General features: G+C 34.8%; 1 protein-coding gene across 7 annotated transcripts in view; it reads right to left on the reverse strand.

The window, feature by feature from the left end:
- Positions 1 to 3137: 3137 nt before the first annotated feature.
- The window catches only part of LOC110092904 (DNA topoisomerase 3-alpha), a 65745-nt gene continuing 47864 nt past the window's right edge, over positions 3138 to 21018 (reverse strand). For 3 of the 7 annotated variants that reach the window (XM_028693803.1, XM_020817602.2, XM_028693814.1), the window contains 4 exons: positions 15196 to 15363; positions 13779 to 13890; positions 12946 to 13176; positions 3138 to 3270 (listed from right to left, as the gene is read on the reverse strand). In XM_028693803.1, the coding sequence (XP_028549636.1) occupies positions 3153 to 3270; positions 12946 to 13176; positions 13779 to 13890; positions 15196 to 15363 (629 nt within the window). In that variant the 3' untranslated portion in view covers positions 3138 to 3152. Of the gene's footprint in view, positions 3271 to 4289; positions 4309 to 5385; positions 5531 to 6062; positions 6142 to 7217; positions 7629 to 12945; positions 13177 to 13778; positions 13891 to 15195; positions 15364 to 21018 lie in introns of those variants that run through there. The other 4 variants (XM_028693811.1, XM_028693808.1, XM_028693798.1 and 1 more) reach the window with 4 other exon arrangements.

Here is a 21018-nt window from a genome sequence, read left to right on the forward strand (position 1 = left end):
AGAGAGAGAGAGAGTAGTTGGGCTAACTAGAGCTTTAATGTGACTATAAATTGTTTGAATGTTCAATAAAATATTATAGAATCGATTATTATGCAAAAAGGAAACAAACGATTGATCTATTAAAAATTATTAAGAGAGAAATTGTTGCTAAAATAAATATTTTACAACCAAAATATATTTGCAATACAATTTATTTGCCAATTAATGAACTTTTTTAATTTATTTATTATCAAGATTTTGAGTTGAATCATACCTATTTAATAAATCCTTTACCATGAAGCTAAAAAATTCACACGTAATCAGTTTAATATTAAAATTAAGAATAAACTGATTAGCTGAATAATTCAACTCTTTTTATAAAATTAACTTTAAACTGACCGCAAATCCTCAGGAACTTTCTACTCAAATGGAAGCTTCAAACTTCAAAGTAACGAGCTTTTAATTTAAAAAAAAAAGGAGCTTTTAATTAGCTTTGTGCTTCTCATTTTTTTTTCTCAATATTTACAAACATAGTAGTTGAAACTTGATATTTGGCTTCATTGATTTGCTCCATTTGATCGCCAAAAATAATAGGAAAAATGTTATTTAGATCACTGTTCACCCTCAAATTTTTTTTAAAAATATATTATTAAAATATAAAATAAAATATGAGAGAATATAAAAAGAATATTCTTTTTGTGTTATAAAATGAAATTTTATTGGAGATGAGTTATTGTATTTTGATGTATTGATGCATTTTGGATTGAAAATTGAGTTTTTTTTTTGTTAGAGATGTCCTTATGGGTTTGCTTGGGGCAACATTTTGGCTATTTTATTTTTTAAACAATAATCATAATTTCATTTGACTATTACTTTCGGCTAGTTTTTCACTATTTAACAAAAAATTTTGTGATAAAAAATTATTATTTATGATAAAATTAGCTAATTTATATTCCACATAAAAACTTTACAATCACCTTTATATATAAGCATATAGAGATAAATAACTTTAATCCAAGTTATGCTGATTAATGCATATTATAATAACTAAGAAAAAAATAATTAAATTATTAGAGATTATTTAATAAACTAATAAACTTAAGTGACTAATTATTAATTAACAGTTGGAATGTTTGTTTAATCTAATTAGTAATTGATCAAGTAACAACTAATCTTCTTTTAATTAATTTGAACTTAAAATAATTTTTTCTTAAGTTTTGTCAAGTCCTTGCATGCTCCACTTTTCAACACCATGAACAACGCGCTTTGGAAGGGAAGTTTGAAGTGAGAAAATCACGAGTAGATATGCAGAAGATTAGACCCGGTCAGGGACTCTAATTTGTTCTATAAATACTTCATAACTTCTCCATCCCACTCCATTGCTCATCAATTCAGCTAGATTATCTCTCTCTCTCTCTCTCTCTCTCTCTCTCTCTCTCTCTCTCTCTCTCTCTCTCTCTCATCAATTCAGCTAGATTATAAGGCTCCATAATCTTTTCTCTCTCTCTCTTGTTAGTAGCTGGTTGGCAAATCATGGCTTCTACAAGAAATCTTGGTCTTATGATATGGTTATTTTTGTTTGGGTGGTTAATCATGGGAAGCTGTGTTCTCCGGGAATCGCCGATGGTGGAAGCGGCGAGAATTTTGAAAAGAGAGCAAATGTTAATAACGACTAGAGCGGGATTTATATTCGAGTCGAAGCCGAAAGGGTCGGGAGGACCTGGGTCAGGGCCTTCGAATTGTCATCATGGACCTGGAGGTGGCAATGGAGTATGCCCACCAACATGAAAATAAGAATCTGCTTTGATCAATAGCTATGTATTTAGGTGTATCTCAATTGGTTCATATTATCCAAATGTTGTTTTATTTATTTATTTAATATTTTTTTTTTGTAAAATTTTTTATTGAATATTATTTATGGAAATAAACATGTTAATTTATGAATATACCATATAATGTCGCGCATACCTGAAAGTGGAAAGTGGTAGATTACTTGATTTATGGCAAAGAAATCTTAGGCATCTCTCTCTTATATATGTAATGAAATATTGATTAAAGTTTCTGATAAATTAATGAATCATGAAAGGCTAATCATTGATTTTTAGGGGTAAGAATTTGGAGAATATATATCATGAAAGGCCGATCCTGTAAGACCCACGAACATGTTCTATCGTGTTGAGTTATAACAGGCAAATCCTAAGATTTAAAATTTGAAAAGTTTTTAGAAATTTTTTTTAGAAAATTTCTTCCAATTAAATTAAAAATAACAGTAAACATAGAGCTGCTAATAACATCCAATACTGAAAATAAACTCATTTAAAAATTTTATTTTTTATTTATCATAAAAAATGCATATACAATTATAGTGCATGATTATAAACAAAAGCTATAAATGAGAGTAATAAAACTAGTCATGACTTAAAAAATTAAAAGAAGAAATACCTACAAACTCAATCATACAAACTCAAATCATATTCCTTAAACTGATATTCAACGAACTCTTTCACTTTCCAAGACCCTAAAAATAGAAAGCAAGATAACGGTGAACTAAAACCACTCAGCAAGCCACAAATTATGCTCTAAATTTTTAAATAATATTTTTATTAAATATTTTCAAAATTATCAAATTCAATAAAAGAATTCACTCTACTAAGCAAAGTAATAATAATATAGTAGTTATCTAAATATTCAAATAATACTACTGAACAATTAAATAAACTAAAACTTCATATGAGATTTATTTCACATAACATATTTCTTTAATCCCAGACAGAATCTAAAGATCTAACCGCTTATAACTCTCAACAAAATTTCCCCCTCTTTAAAATAGAATACAAAATTTTGATCACTTATGACTCCCAACAGAATGAATTTCAAAGATTTTCAAATTCCCAGAATAAGACAATCCAAAGGATTCTGATCCCTTATATACCCCAACAAACATTTCTCATATCAAAACTCATATAACTCATTTAATATAACACATAATTCATTGTAGTGTAACAATTAAAGCATAACAGAACCACATGTTTCGTTAACTAGTTAAAATTTTACAAGTGCAAAAAATAATCCTCATATTTTTATAGTGAAAATATAAATTTAATACTTTTTTTTTTTTGGAAAAACTCCGTATTTTTTAAAACTAATATATGAATAGTGTGATCTACCTTGATTCAGCCAACTTTTGAAAATAAGCGAACAGCTAAAACCCAACCGAAGAGGCCCAAATCCCACATCAGGTGTGTGCTCCGATAGTCACATTTGATTCCTAAATTCAAAGGTCCGAGAATGCTGCACAGGTGAAATATTTAAATTTCATCATACTCCTTGGAAGGACTGGAGTCGACATGACTTAAACTAACAAATGAATACCAAATCAAAATTTTAACGGGATATTTAAATTTAAAGTTCACAAAGGCTCTTTCAATTAAATTCATTATAATAGATTCTCGGGTAACATGATCCTCTGTTATCAAGTAAATATAGTTGACAAGGTTTAAATTATCAATCTTTTAAATATCTCACAAATGATGACCATGTTGAATGTAAATCTCAACCAGAGGAAAATTTGTCCTTCAAAATGCCCAAGAACCATAATAAAAATATAAATCTTTTAAAGTGAGTCATTGCCTACCCTATTGAATGTAAATCTTAACCGCAGGGGAATGTCTTTCAGAATACCCATGAAACCCTAATAAAAAAATACAAATCTTTTAAAGTGATTCATCGCTGCCCTGATAATGACTGCATTGAATGTAAATCTCAAACATAGATGTCAATGCTTAAATCCATTTAAAATTTTAAATTCTAAAATTTTAAATGTAAATTTAATTCACCAAAAACTTAAAACTAAACTTCATTTGCCTTCCGCGATGATAAATTTGAAATTAATCTCATCTCACAAAGAGCAAATATTATGTTGGGTGTATCACTGGCATTCACTCTCAAATATTCTCTTACAAGAAGGGATGTGTCACATTCCCTCTAATTGGGTGATTTTGCTGCAAAATGACACCACTATATTACAATCACGGCCAGAACCCATATTTTTATAATAATTTCAAGTCCTTGAGTAATGAATCATATGATTTATTTGATGGGCATAAAGCCTTTTTGTTATTAATGTAAACTTAAATGTATTTCCTTAAACAAACATCCACCCCAGGTTTACAAGGTATCATTGGACGAAACAACCCATGTTTGCTGACAAGATTCCTTCTGTTAGATTGGGCTGACTACCTCCTCTGACAAAGCAGACTAGCGAGCATGACTGCCTGGGACGATGAAATTATGTGATCTTGATTGGGCTCATCTTCATTCTCCCATCACCTATTTAAAGTAGACGGTAATATATTTCAAATCATAAACTCCAAATCCCATTTTCAAATTCAACCTTCAAATTGTTGCTACTATATGTAGGGTGCTCAGCATCTATCTCACGATTAACCTTAAATGAAAATTCTCTCTCATTATCGAGAGAGATAATTAAGAATAGGGGCTTGCGCCTATAGAAAACCAGAACTCAGAATGAGGGCGAAATATATGAGTAATGTCTTATCTACAACACAATTTATCTTCTGAAAATTTATCCTGAATTTAAATATAAACTTTTCCCGTCAATAAAAGACGATGTAGAGAGGTCGGGGGCAAATTTCAGAGCCCGCATTCCCAAAATAGAGAATGTAGATATAGGAGTGATGCAAAAATAGAAGAACCACTTTATCTTCTCAGCAACACTCATAAGGTGTTTCCAGAACCCAGAAGAGCTCGGGGAAAGTACTTTCCATGGGGTTCCATATCTTGCTCTACACCAACTAGCAAGGAGATCGTCATGATTAACTCTAGAAATGAGAGCACAACAGTAGGAATAGTATAAAGGAATGCTAAGAATCTCAAGCCCTCCCAAATTCTTGGGAATACAAGTATTTCTCCATGATATTAGATGCATTTTCTTGGCAAAGATAAAGCTATGATAAAAAAAATTTGGCTCAAATCTTATCAATTTACTTATAGCAACTTTTGGGTATGATACATCCCCTAATCTAATGGTGATTATTGCGTCCGGACACCGAACATGACTAGAAACCAATAAAAAAACGCCACATCATTGGGCGCTCGGTACCGCCCTCGGTACCGACTGTGGTACCACTCAATACCCTCGGTGCACTGTCCGAACAGAATAATTTTTCCTAATCCAAAAGGCTAAAGTATTTCATATAGTGAAACAAATGTATTGAAGCCTACTAGCAAAAATCAGCAATTTGGCTTTCTAGTCATCAAGGAGATTGGCAGATATGTGCAAAAGGGGGTTAAAATTAAAAAAAAAAAATGGAGCCTTTTGGTGTTAATAGGAATCCCAATTTATGAAACTTCCAGCATTAGCAATATTGAGGATATTACAAACTTTCGAGACATTAAAGGTGTTGGGAGAAGGAAAGATAAAACTTTTGTGATGATTTACATGAAGACCAGTAAGGGCAAAGTGCGACAAAATGTTGAGTTAAGGAAGCCGCATTAGGAGGATTTGCCTGGCCAAGTACAAGTAGGTCATCTCCATAGAGAAGATTGAATGCTAATAAAGTCGAGAAAAAATGCACACAAAAAAAGGAGGATTTTTAAATATAATTTAACAAATTACAAACATAATTTAAAATGTTGTGGGCTAAACAATTCACGATTATAAAGTAAAAGAATTTTACGTATTAATTTTACACAAATTTAGCATACAAACAATAAATAAAGAAAAGCATATATAACAGCAGAGATTTTACTTGGGAAATCTAAAAAGAAAAAGGAAAAACCAAGGAGTCATGTCCAGCTAAAATAATTTCACTATCCGAGCGTTGATTACAAAAATTTGTACAATACTAGAATATTAAGAGTTGTTGTTGGAAAGTATTATCGAGTTTGTATGAGATGAAAAGCTTTCAGATGATTATGGCTGAGTGATCATAATTTGAACGTATTAGTCAGTCGCCCCGGTGACCGAATAATGGTTACAGTGTAATTGAAATTGGCTTAACATTAAAAGTCACTGGTTATAGAGTAATCACCAATACGAGTTTGAACTGAGTACTGGAAATTTCATGAAAACCGCTTCAAATGAATATGGAGCACGACTTCTTATTATTTTTTAACCAACATTCCAAAGTGAAGACTTTTCTGCATGCACACAAAGAACCGTGTTGGTCCATCTACTCCAAAAGCATATGATCTTGCTAATTTGACAGTAAATGTACTAAGTTTAAGATCAAATTAATTAGATGAATTGAAGTTGTTGGATTCCTTTAATTAATCGATCATTTTAACTATAAACAATTAAGACAATCAACCTAGCATAAATTCAATATCAATGACCTAAAAAATTTAGCTTTTTTTCATACCGCAACCACAATTCTTATTTGATAGCAATTTTTTAATAGCTTCCAAAAAATTTTATTAAAAAATAAGTTTTTACGACAACTTTAAAAAGTTACTCTCTACAATAGTTTTATAAAGCATTTGGGATAGCTTTTAGGCCACTACTTTTTTAATGCTTTAAACAAAATTTTAAACTAAAAAAAAAGACTCTCAAATAAAACATTTATCTTAATATGAATATAAAAAAAAACTTATAGTTTCTCGCAATTAAAATTTGATTGTATGACATAGAAATACAGGATAAAATGTATCAGTTGCTTTAACATCAATAAAAAAAGCGAGATATTTGATTTTGATAAATTGAAAAACTGCATGAATAAAAGGTTTGTAATTTGATGGCTTCGTTTGCTTAAAATGTTAAATAATACGATTTTGATTAGTTTAGGGTTTAGGAATCCTAAAATTTAAATGATAAAATAAATAAATACAATAATTTCAAATGACTTGAATATTTATTTGATTATGGTTAATATTTTGGTTAGCATGATGAATAATTAACTTTAAAATTTAATTTAATTTAATAAATTAGAATTTAATCAAGGATGTCTAGAGTATAAAATTAAAAATGATTTAGAAATTAAAAGAAAGAAAAAAAAGGGAATTCATTTGTTTGAATTTGTACCAGAAAATTTTTTCTAAGCATCAAAATGCAAAATCACAGACAGGTGTGCCGTGATTGTTACAAGTCAACTTACTTGACCAGACTGGAGAATTGGTCCGACTACACGAAAGGCAGATAATCTAAGTTCTCCATTGAACAACAGGAATCGAGCTAGTACTAGGGAATGCCAATACTCGTGCTATTGGTCTTCTATGAATTCACATCAGACCGTTGAATTAACGGTCAAATTTCAAATTAGAAATGTTGAATAGAACGAGTCAGGGAATTCTACAGAAAATTGACGGTTAAGGAGCTGATATAATAGACTTCGTTTGTGAGAGCTTTCTTACTGCTTTTAAAGTAATTTTGTACAAAAAAACTACTTAAAAAGTCAGAAAAAAAAAAAAAACTGTCCCAAATGAAATCACAAGTGTGAAACATTTGAATGATTCATCTGCATACCAGAACGCACAACCTTTAAAAAAATTCAGATCTTAAATCCTTGAAAAAAAAAGCAGCAAGACTACAGAGTCAATGGTGTGGAACTGTGCTCCACGAGATATCCATGTATGTAACACAGATAACCAATGACAGGTGCCGCGTCTGGCAGAGAAGTTATTTTCATATTCTGAAAGATACCCAACAAATATATCAGTTATATCAGTTATATACCTAACAAATAGTGCAGTTCACCGACTTCCAGAATTTCTATGGAACAGTTCGTTACAAATCTGCGACCATATTCTGAAAGATTTACAGTAAAAGGGATTTGTTCATTTCATGGGCATACCATATGTTGCCCAATTGGAAATATATATAGAGCTAAATAATACATATTTAACTCATTAATAACCTATTAGACACTAAGGCTTCATTTGGGATGGCTTTTTTACTGCTTTTTGAAACAACTTTTTAGTATAAAAGTTAATTTTTTTTTACTAGAAAGCTCCTTCAAGAAGCAGTAAAAAAGCCGTCCCAAACGAAGCCTAAAACACCTTAAGCTTTCTATCCAAAGCTATAATATCAATACTACACTTGTTATCATACCCATCATGTGTATTAAATTACATAATTCATGGCATATGCCAAACATTTACACCCCCTTAAAAATCAATCATTACTCCATAACAAGACAATATCAATCCGACAGAGAGAGAGAGAGAGAGTCATGTAGAATATTTAAGTTATAACACGCAGGCGCAAATGTTGGCGAAATTACAGGAGACGAGCGGCTATCAAGTAACACTTTCAGTTAACAATCAAATGGAGGCGAGGGAAGTGGCAACCAATTGCCGCATTGCGATGGGAAAGCCATTGACCAGTTATAAATGCCATATACACAAATTATCGACAAGACGAACTATATTGGCTGATATGGGGTTGGTGTTTGGATAGTTGATTGGACAAATGGAGTTGGTCAAAATATATTGATGTAAGGATGAATCATACAAAGAGCTCGAACAGAAATAATTTCCCTCCTTAAAGATTCAAAGGCCACAAGGCGCTTGCCATTTGTCATTGGATTAAGTGTGGCAGACTTTTGTGAGATCTTTTCGGACAAGCTAGAGTTTGGGAGTCGAGTGTTGTTCACTCATAAATTAATGTCGTGTTTAGTCTTCTAAATCGCTCCAAGCTTCTGATCAATATTGTCGAGGCAATCCGATTCTTTAGTTGTTGCCTTAATTTCAGTAGTTGGTGCTCTTGGGCATTCAATCAAACACATTTGCATCAAGTTGGAACATAGGATATGAATTATTGCAGAGGTTGACAGGTGTTGGGCGAGCTAGATAACAACAACTAAAGATCGACCCTATACTTAAAAAGCCGAGTCGGTAATCGTGAGTTTTGCAATCAAAGTAGATTCAAATTCATCTAGATCTGGCAAAGGTAGAAACTAGCATCTCTATCGGTTTTAGCACAGGAAAATTTAGAACATGATGAAGATGAAAGAGCGAAAAGAAGTTTTGTAAGGCAGAGGTGATGAGGACATCAGTCAAAGATTTCAAAAAACATGTGTATCATCAGAGAAATCGTAGATCAACGGCTACGATTCGGGGCCATTACTTTTGATGTATTCATGTATTGCTTATTACTTTTGCATTTTAGTTTTTTCCTATTTTACCCCTATGGGTGGTGAGTTCTTGTTGTAACCCCGAGGGCAATTGAGTCTTTCTTTTTCTTTTATTATTTAGACCTATATATAAAGGTCTTTTGCATTGTATAAGGAATGAGGAATGAATAGAAAAATTTCAACTTTTCTTTGCTCTTGTTGCTTGTGTGCTTCGAAGAGAAGAGAGAACCCTAAGAGAAGGCCAACGTAATACCCGACAGCCGCCGGAAGGTTTGGGCTCTCGGTTCTACCTTTCTTCTATTTTCTTCCTATCTTTTTTTTCTTTCTTCCCCCATACTGTCGTCCTCCTCTTGATTTCCCCTCCCACCACCTTTCCCATCTCTTCTTCCCTAACCGAACCCCTCTCTACTCCATAGCCGCTGGCCTCCCTTGGCTCCCCTAGCCGCCGGCCGACCCTCCAAACCCCATAGCCGCCGGCCTCCCATTGGCTCCTCTAGCCGCCAGCCGCTCCCCTCCAAATTCCCTCCATGAATTTTGAATTTCAAAATTCAAACCTCCCTTAATTATCTTCCTAAAATAGCTCATATCAATTTAGAAAGTGTCTTTATTTGAAATCAATTCACCATTTGAATTTCAAATACTTTCCACTTTGATAATCCTTAATTAGGAAGCCTCCTAATTACATTAAATTTGAAATTAAATTCAGATTTAATTCCAATATTTAATTAATGCATATGACCCACATTAGGGGTGTAAACAAGTCGAGTCGAGTTTTGGCTCTTATCGAGCTCGGCTCGTCGGTCAGGTAATCAGCTCAAACTTGAGTTCGAGCTCGAGTCAAGCTCAAAAGATGAGCTCGAGCTCGACTCGTTGCACTGCAAGCCAGCTTATCGAGCGGCTCGACGAGCCAGAATCAGGCTTCCCGCAAGCGAGCCCGATTCCCGAAGTCTGAATTCAGCTTTAATATTAAATGTTAAATGCTGCAGTACATTGAATACTTCAATAGTTAATATTAAAGCATAGGCCAAAGAATGCTTTTCCCCCGCTCAACCAATTCCAAAAATCTGGATTTAACTTTTTCTCCAACCCGCCCAAAGCCAAAAAACTAATATCAAATTCATTAATGTTCAATAGAACTAATGTCTATCTCTCAAAATTCAAATCCATGTGTCCATCTGTCACACTGTCTTCGAGCCCTGTGCAACTTCGGTACGCGAGCTACAAAACCTCGAGCCCAGCGTGTTTTAGGCTGGATTAGAAAATAATTCATTTCATGTTAATAATGTTTTAGACCGGATTAAAAAAATAATTTAAATTTAATAGTTATTCAAGCCGGCTCGCGAGCTTAAGAGCCAAGCTGGTTCAAGCTCGAACTCGAATAAACGAGCTCGAGTTTGAGCTCGAGCTCGAGTTTGAGCTTGAGCTCGACTCGTGAGCCCGATAAGCTTGGCTCGCAAGCCCATAAACGAGTCGAGCTCGAGCCAGCTCGCGAACCGACTCGGCTCACTTACACCCCTAGCCCACATACATTGAACCTAGACACTTATTTCTCCTCCCCATATGGCCGGCCCCCCTCTCTACTATTTTCTCTCTCCAATTTAATCCCGAATCCCTCATTAATTCTCCAAAACTATTCCGCTTCTATTTCCTAACCTAAGTCCAAGGAGCTTCAACCCACAACCATAACCCCTTTCCCCTATCCAAGCCCCTCCAAACCGCCGGCTTCCCCTCTCCCTCCTCCATAAGCTGCCGGCCTTCAATAATCCCCAAGCAGGAGGAGATATCTTTGCCCATGGATGGCGGATCCAGAGTTTGATTCCGGCTTCGTTACGATCAAGAAGGCTTCGTCGACATCCCACGATCAACTTTCTTTGATTTCAATTTGGAGTTTGACGAATCTGTGGAAGAATACGCGAACATAATTCTCTACAAATTATCTGCCACTACCGATCAACGCCTCGCATCCATCCGTTGGGATATTGGTCACCGTCCATCGACTTCTTCTATTTCGACTACTTCTCCGGCAAGCTATACCATAAGCGCCACTTATCTCTTAGTGGCATCACTAGGTTGCTGATATTCTACCTCTGCTAAAGCTAGGGTTGCTGATATTCTACCTCTGCTAAAGACACTACTTTCATGAGCGAGAGTGAGGGAACTTAAGGTGAAAATATTTATTTGTTAAGCCGTAAATTTTTGTTATTCATTGCCGTTAGTTTTACTTATTTATTTTGTTGTTATTTGCAAGTATCCTTTTAATCTCGTTTGTAACCCCATGCTATTACATAACTTCTAATTGAGAATTCAGGAATCTAACTTGGTGAAACATAAGGTTTACAATTGGTAAAGCTTTTCAAATTTTTATTAATTTCCAAAGCAATTCTTGTTTTCATACATTTTTCACATCAAGAGGCGTAAGCAATTGAATCTTGGGAAGTCCTAGTTATGGTTTTTGCAATAGATAAGGTGTGTAGGATCTGATGATCAGGAAAAATGAGAATGGGAAGTGTAGCTTGAGATCGCAAAAGAATGAGCTGATTGTGGATCTAGATGGATTTGGAGCTCAATATGGGAGATTAGCATTAGAGGTCCCAATGGGATCTGGTGACTGTTGAATAAACGCTTGGATCAAAAATGAGATATAGAAATGTCATAGGACTGAAATTGTGCAATGAAGATTGACAGCTCTGAGCTGAAGTTGAAAGTGCATGAGATGAAGATCAAGAAATGTTGTCGAGGCAAAGTCTCACAATGAAGATCGGTGATGTGGGGGTGACTGTTGAATAAACGCTTGGATCAAAAATGAGATATAGAAATGTCATAGGACTGAAATTGTGCAATGAAGATTGACAGCTCTGAGCTGAAGTTGAAAGTGCATGAGATGAAGATCAAGAAATGTTGTCGAGGCAAAGTCTCACAATGACATGGCAGTTCTTCAGTTTGCATGAATCAAAATATGGATTTGATCTGGCGCAATGGATTATAAAATGCAGATGATGAGAAATGGCTTTAGTACAATGAGTGTGGAGTGGAGGAGCACTTATCAACAAGAGGATTTCTCAACCAGAGCGCCAATTATTATGAACTAGGAGTATCATGAACTAGGAGTATCGTCTTGATAAATGATAATTTTCAAGCTCATAGACAACTCTAAAAAAAGGTAGATTGAGATAGGAGAAGATAATAATTGTAAGCTTGAGAGGTTGAGAGGGAAATTTTTAATTTTATTATACAACATAATCCCTATTTATTGATCTATACAAGGAGTCTTATTAAAGAAAAAAATAACTACATAATTATTGCCTTAATATAATCCTTCCTAAATCAGCTGCCTAGCTATGGAAAGTAATTAACGTGATTCAGGTGGGCTTCTTACGGATCCCTATTCATAGCTGTGAGATCAATAAGGGAACGAGAGGCTGGGATTTAACAATAATCCTTGAAGGAGACATTGTTTTTTTTATTGTTACCATACACTCCCCAATATGAAGTATATATAGAGCTACTCATTAATAATCCATAAGACACAAAATCACTTAAATTATTTATCAAACATTTTAATACTCTTAATCATTCTATTATTCTGCATGTTATGCTTATTAACATATATTATCTATAACAAATTCCTAACATGCAATATACAATCATTGTCAAGTTTGGAAATGAACAAAGATAAATTCATGATGAGAGAATTTTTAAACAGATTTGAACTCTATGACTTTCTTTTTGGCAAAATAGATATAGTGCCAACAATAAACAAAACTAAGATATCCAAAGCAACCTTTACAAAACTGATATGCAATGAGAGGATTTAAAACAATATTGCATGGCAATATTTCCATCCTAAAAAACAAACAAGGAGAATGAAAATTACCTTCCTCGGTTAGGACAGGTATTTGCAAAATGAGAGGGATCACCACAGACAAAGCAACTGCCTGGTACTCGCTCGCCAGTTGCCGATACAAATCTAAGGCCATCAGCTTGACCTCCTCTCTCGCCTCGACCACGGCCACCCCTTCTTGCAGTAGAGGATGATGACCTTCCACTGTTCCCACGAGCAGCACCACGACCTTGTGCTGCACCATTTTCTAGATTTTCTTCCCATCTGCATTCCAAGGATGAGCAGTAGTATAACAGATCTATTAATCATGTGATCATAAGCTTATAGCATTGATGCCATATAGATTCAAAAATTAAAAAAGTAGGTAAATTAGAGGATGAGTGCAGGCCAGCCATATTGGGCATCAATTGTCAAGCATGTCACATAGGAAATCTGGAAGTAAAGTGCAGTCTCCATCATTTCTCAAAAGTGGAATATAAAATAATTCATCCTCAGAACCAGGGTTCCAGTGCGCCGACTGGGAAATCCCATCATCGCACAAAATAGAGCCTAAAGTTGCATTCAGATATGCAAGAAATGGGCTGCAAGTGAAGCATTTGAAGCCCTGATTGGATCTCTTTCACAAACGAGTATAGATAATGCAGACCAATTTCATGACTCGTGATCCATTTATAAAAGTAACAATCCCTAATGGATCATCTTGCAATTATGCCAACACAAAAAGACACTGTAAAACTGGAAAAAGCAACAAAAAAAACAACCATACCTAAAAGCTATATTTTTAGAATTATTAAAAGTTGCTAGCATGACGCTTAAATAAAGGCTTTCTGGAAGTATAAGTTCATCAGAGGTTTTGTTGAACATACACAAAGAAATCACAATTTCGTGACTGACAGGCATAGAACTTCCTTCCTCTATTGCTTTCTGTATTAGCAGTCCTCAACGTACATGGTTCACCACAATTACACAATATGGGGCCTGCAATAGCAGATAATTAAGAAATAAATACCGTTTCATCAAGGTTGAAGTAATAACTTCTTTCATTTTTTATTTCCAAAATTTTCATTGTTTATGCGAGTGTGAGTGAAGTTATTTTTTACACCTTAATTTTGGAATGGAACATCCTATGCGGTTTATAGCTTTTCAGGAATTCATGAATATGAAAAAAAAAAAAAAAATCGAACAGCAGCATTTATTCTCCGTATGAAAACTTGAAACAAAAAATTTTTAGTTCCTCAAATTTGGCAATCAAGTACAAATGCCAGCCGCAAACCAAAATAGAATGTCTAAAAGAAACCGAATAAAGTATAATCTTCAATGAACTTTTTTTTTTCAATTTTAGTAATCAGCTTTACTTTTCTAGGCAAAGTGATAAGAAATAGTTGAGTTCGCACTAACCCTAATGGGAATACTTGAGTTCGCAAGCAAACCTAACAATACACGGTAAAATCAGCAAGAAAAGTAGAAGAATTTGGGTGGAAGCAATAAAAATTCAGTAGATAATTTTATAGAAATAAAAGCGAAGCAAGAACGAAACAAAGATGCAATCGATCATCAATTCGAGAGGAGGATCGTTCTCTCCCAATCTATAGAGGAGAAGCATAGAGCCCAAGACACCAAAGAGAACTTCAAGAGAAACAATAGTCATGCCTCCCTAATCCTAGCCCCCCTCTTCCTTTTAATACATACTTCCTAATACAAAGCCAATAAAAGCTTTCCTAGAATAAATCAAATTCAAATACAATTCAAACGGATTTCTCTAATAACTGCCCACCCCCTTTCCCTCTCTCTAGATCCCGCCCAAAGTGGGCCCCTCAGTCCCCACGGAAGGAGGCGGCTTAGCCCGCCTCCTGTATACATGAACCGGCCCAGGCGGGGCCGGTTTGGGCGGTTCAGGAAGAACCGTATCACAAATCCAATCACTAGCTAAATAAGACAATTTCCAAAATTCAACTATTTAAGTCCGTGTCAAATGAATTGCATAATAACAGCAAGTGGAGGCTGTTCCATCTTTAGCAAAAAGAGAATGCTTGATATGGCTTATATTACCGCAATTGTAATTGCTTTATTTTGCAATATGGTGTAAGCTTTTCGAATGAAGCATTTAATATAAATAAAGCTCCTCATTTTGGAAGCTTATACCTCCCCTTTAAAGATCCATGCAATACCACTCGACCATATAGTTCGTGCTAAGCAATTTGTGCTTCTAAAATAAAATAGTGTTAAGAAAATAAGGATAGAAAAAATATTTAGAGAACAGAAAATCTAAGTCGTTTATATCACCTGCACTATTTCTAGAATTAGAAATTGTAGACTGAGCTCTGCATGAGCGGGAAACTTGAGAGGGGCAATCATTAGATGAATGCCCTGCTTGTCTGCAACGCGAACAAGGAGTTGACCCGGTATTTCTTCTATTGGTAGCATTTGGAGGATCCGATGTTTGACCTCTAGCTGAGAGCAAGAAGCAAAAATAATAAGAAATGATTAATTTTCACTAATGAAGGACAACTAGATTTAAATGAGCACCAGATGTAACAATTAATTCACGGCAAATAAGAAGATTTATAAATCCAGATCAAGTATGGTTGAATGCTAGAACTATAGCAGTATCAATGCTCAAAATACTAAAACACATAATTCACAATTTGAAGCCATAATCTTAAATTGGGCTGAATAAATTAGGTAGAAAGAGCACATAAATCATACCTAACTACATTTTTCAGCATAAAGAAATACTGAACGACTATATAAGCATAGAAGCAAATCCTAATAGTTCAGATGTTAAGACCAAAAATCATAACCAGCATTTTCAAGAACATGCTACTCTATAAATACATATCAATAACACTCTTCAAGGTCACAGAATTTCAAGAAAGCTATCTCACCATATACATGCTAGTATGAATAAGAAAGTTGGAAGTCCGTCGAGTGCTTCCTCCATGGAGCGTTCAAAGTGAACTAGCATATCACTGAGTTCTTGAACACTACATGTTGGATCCGATTTTTTCATGAGCAGTCGCGTGTGACTAGTGGAGGTAAGAAGAGTTCTTTTTTCATTTTTAATCAAGTAATGTTCAAGGGCCGAGTGTCACCAGCCATGAGCAACCCAACGGTTCATCTAATCTCGAGCTATTTTCTAGGTCAACTGTTGAGTGAGTTTGAGTCGTTTGTGTGGACTCAGTAGGCATCTAGTTTGTACACAAGGACAATGGACCTTCATGATAGGTAGTTCAAAATCCCTCTTAGTTTGTTGGATAAAGACCTGATTCTTCACGATCCTTCACTCTGAGATAGGGACAACTCCGTTGGTGCAGGAAATGGTGGGCCTGCATATGCAGACCTCTGTAAGAGACCACTCTACGCTGAGGATCATTGAGGGTCAAAAGCTGGGCATACAAGGAACCAAGTGCAGCCGTCCTAAGTCAAAGAACTCTTCACGGTTCACTTGCGACAACTCCAACGTGGTGCAAATCATCCCCCCAACCAGTCGTTTGGAGGCTAAGATCCCAACCTCATTGTCTTCTTCCTACTGGGTGAGTTCATGCCTTAAGAGTAAGCTTGGTCATATCTGAGTAGAGTTTGAAAGAAAGATCAAAGTCCTAAAGAAGGCGGGCTCAAAGAGTGATGATGTTGCCCCGTTGCACATAGAGGTGTAAGAGTTAAGGGTCGAGGTGATGGCGAATCACAAGTTCCTGGAGTTGTTGCAATTAAGTTAGTTCATGGCCGGTGATTGCTTCAACCTGTGAGATCTAGTATAGAAAGGGATAGTATCTCCAGACCCTTATTAGTTACTGTATATAGGTTATTCTTGGGGAGAAAGTAGGATCACAACATATAATGTAATTTGTAAAAACACTATGTATTTACAAAAATGTTAAGAAATAAAAGTTTTTAAGTATTGTGTACACTTCTTGTTTGTGACTAAGACTTATCCTTTCTAATTGTTTTGTTTTTTACTTGCTTCTTTCTAAAGACATGATTGTTTAGAAACATTACATCTTTACCACATCACACAAAAGCGACACTTAATAATCAGTTGAGGGCCACTCTTCATTAAGGTGAGTCAAGCATGAATCTTTGTTGAGCAAGTCAAGTGCGGCCCTTAGTTTGCCAATTGTGAGCGACTATTTGTTTTCGGAATGAGTGTTCGCTCAGGAAAAGATGATGCTTACAACATGAACCCTGCTTCCTGGTAGGGGTGTAAATTCGGGTTCACGGGTCGGGTTTGGAACGAACCCGAATTGGCAGAGCTTAAACGAGTTGACCCGAACCCGACCCACCAACCCGCCAGAATTTTTTTTCATTTTTTTTTCTTTTTTACTTCAGCAAATTATTGAAAATAAGAGAAACAATAAAATTTAAATTGTATTCACAATTTCTTACAAGTTACAACTTAAAAATTACAAGTTAAAAAAATATATTACAATTTACAAATAGTCAAATACAACTTAACTAAACAACAATAAGTCTAAAACAAGTTCTTAATTGTTCCCTACTTCCCTTTCGCTCTTTCAGTCCCATGGTTGATGGCTCCATGCATAAATGCATAATCATCAATTGCTCACCATTCACTTAGAAAAAACTTGCAATATTGCAAAAGAAAGAAAAAATAAATAAAAGCAATAATTCATTGATTGCTGCTTGCTAGCAACCAAAGGCCAAAGCCTTAGGCTCAGGGTGAACCTAGCAAAGAAACATCAGCTGCAACAACTCCAAAAATTGCACCCTCCAAAGTTACAAATTGGTAATATGACTTTAATCAATTTAATTTAATAGTATTTGCTCAAGCCATAAAAATCACTTATACCAATTTATAAAACCAACCAACCTAACAATAGCAATGCAGAACTACAACAGAAAAAACCAAAAGAAGGCAATAACTCTATAGCTGACAGCCATTACTCATTAGCCCAAGTGCCCAACAACACTCAGCAACAGAAAAACCAACAGCAGGCAGCAGCTTCGCAATTGGCAGCCCAAGTGCCCAAACAACATTACAGACTTCAGTCTACAGCAGGCACCAGGCAGGTAAAACAACACTTCAATCTAAACTCAAAGGCCAAATAACAAAAAAACAGAATGCGCACAACCTTAAAGGCCAACAGCCGAAATGCCAAATTGCCAACACCAACCTGACAACAGCAGCACTAACTCACCAAAGCTGATTACAGCAGGAAAACAACCTGCAAAGTGCCAACACCAACACTAACTCATCAAGTCACCACAGCACTACTCACCAACCCGACAACACTAACACCAACTGTCCAACACCAACACCAAAAGTTCAAAACCAATACCAAGTCACTACCAAACATTCCCACACCAGCAGAATTATAGCAGGCATCAAGCTTTATAAGCCAAATAATGGAAAAAAAAAACAGGTGTTACACATATGCTCACTAAGCCATTAAACCACCAACAGATACATAACTCCTCCACCAGCATTAAAGTAGCCATAAGTAAACAGTAAACTAAGTAAAGGTGAGATAAAACTCAACAAAATAGAATAAAACATCAATCCACCATATGAAACATCAACCCATCAGTCCACCATATGTTTAACAATTAACACAACTACATAAATAAGAATATTAAAATAGTGTCTCTAAACTTTAAGAATTAAAATGCAATGTTCACTGACTCATTCACGACTCCAATTTGATTTTTGTCAACATCCAAACCCATTATGTCATCGGTCATCGCATCAAGATCAAGGTCTTTTGCATCTATTACAAATGCACCAATATTAATTTGTTAACAACTTAATTGCATAACAAAACTATATGCTATATAGTAATATTAATTTATTACCTTGGTCACTATATAATCAATCTTTAGTGCATACCAATGCTTCCACAATATCATATTTCAAAGCACTTCGATATTGGTCGAGAACTCTACCACTATTGCTAAAAGCACTTTCGGATACCATAGTAGAGATTGGAATGCACAATACATCACAAACAATGCTTGAGACCTGAGGTAATCTGTGCTGATTGAGTTTCCAAAATTGTAAAATATCTAACTCACTATTCTTATCCAAATTGGGTTCGCCCAAGTATACTTCAAGTTCCGACTTCATATTTCTTGGCATTGTTACTTCTTCTTCAAAAGTGTCATAATCCTGTGCAAATGATCATAGGTTTTATAATTGAAAGAGAGGAAAAGGAATTGTGAAATGCAAATTGGCAAAGTATAACTTAAAGGAATTGTGATTTAATGATTGTTGTTGATTGAGTAGTTGAAGGAGTCCTTTATGAAGATTGTGATGTTTGAGATTCAAAAGTTGAGGCTTGCTCAATTGTTGTTGAGTAGTTTGCAAATAGGGATTCCAACTTCTCCTTGACTTTTTCAAGCTCAATTACGTAACTACCCACATACAATTTCTTGTAACACAATTCAACAAAGTTAAATTTATATCAAGGGTCAAGAATAACAGCTATTGCCAAGAGTACACTGATGTCTGGGCAGTGCTTTTCAAATTTTGCAAGCATACCAACAGTCATTCTTCTTATATACTCCAGCCCAAAAGACAATTCATCTTCAACGTGGCATATGCAGTAGAGACATATGGAAAATACATATTTGCAGTAGGATACTTAGATTCAGAGAAGAGACAAGTGATTTCATAGAAGGGTGCTAAAAACTTGCATATATTCACCATTTTTTTCCACTCAGATGATGAAGGACAACATTTGTAATTGGAGTCACCCAATTCCAAATGCTTGAAAGCATGTCTGAAATAAATTGTGCTGTCCAACATAACAAAAGTAGAATTCCATCTAGTTGGCACGTCTTGTCTAAGGCCTCTGTTACTTTCAAAAAAACTTTGCCTCATAGACTCAAGAAACTTCTGCTTTCTTAATTGAGAGCCCTTTACATATTTAATGCTCTCCCGCACCTTCAGAATAGATGAATCAATTTCTTTCAAACCTTCCTGAACAATAAGATTCACTATATGTGCACAACATCTCATATGAAAAAATTCACCATTGCATAGAAGACCATTTTTCAAATTCAAATGGTTCCGATGAAAATCAGCATAAACATTATTTGTAGATGCATTATCTAAAGTGATGCTGAAAAGCTTGCTATCAAGTTTCCATTCAATCAAAAATTGTTGGAGTTTCTCAAACAATGCTAACCCATCATGGGGGGTGGCATGAAACCAAAATTTATAACTTTTTTCTGTAATCTCCAATTATTATTAATAAAATATGCAGTCAAGCAAATAAAATCATCTATGTTGATAGAAGTTCACAAATCTAAAGTTAAGGAAACTCTACCCATACAACTACATAGAAGAGACTGTATTTGAACTTTTTCCTTAACAAACTTTTTCTTGCAATCATTTTGTGTTGTATTTCTAGAAACAAGGTGCAAATCAAGACGCAAATAACGAAGTAATGATCTAAGACCAGCCCATTCCATACATTGGAATGACAAATCATGTATAACTATACATGCAGTAAATAAGCTGCAAAATTCTTGATTATCAAACTTGTTTTCAACCACAGAAATAGACGCACTTGAGTTACTTTGAAGAATAAGTTGACATATATCTTGAGAGTTCATTTTCTTACAATTTTGCAAGTGACGTCTCAGATTTCCTGTACCATTTTTACTATCACATAAATATGTAGCCCCATATTTCTTACATTTGCAACGTTGTTTGCCATCCTTTGCAAGGGGCAACATTTCAAAATGTCCCCACACATTAGAAGTTAATCTCCTTTTCTTTTTTTGAGCTGTTCCACTAGCATTATTAAGTTCATCACTATCATATTCCTGTTCATTATCAGTAGGAATGTGCTCATTATGATCAGAAGGATTACTCGCAACAACTGTATTTGAATCCTTTATCTAAATAAAAAATTATATTACTCCACATTACATGATTGCATAAAGAAGAGAAATTAATAGGCAAAAAAGCAATTATTTGATTATTTGTATAACCCTAAACCCTTTCTCTACAAAAATCAGCAAGTGAGCATAAAGCCATAAATCATCACAGCAAGTCAACATGCTGTCATGGGTTATGAATTTAAATTTATGTTGTATGAACTAAAATAATAATCATAACAATACCTTAAGTAGTAAAGTGAA

Source organism: Dendrobium catenatum, unplaced genomic scaffold (genome assembly GCF_001605985.2).
Source record: "Dendrobium catenatum unplaced genomic scaffold, ASM160598v2 fragScaff_scaffold_43, whole genome shotgun sequence".
Taxonomy (NCBI): Eukaryota; Viridiplantae; Streptophyta; class Magnoliopsida; order Asparagales; family Orchidaceae; genus Dendrobium; species Dendrobium catenatum.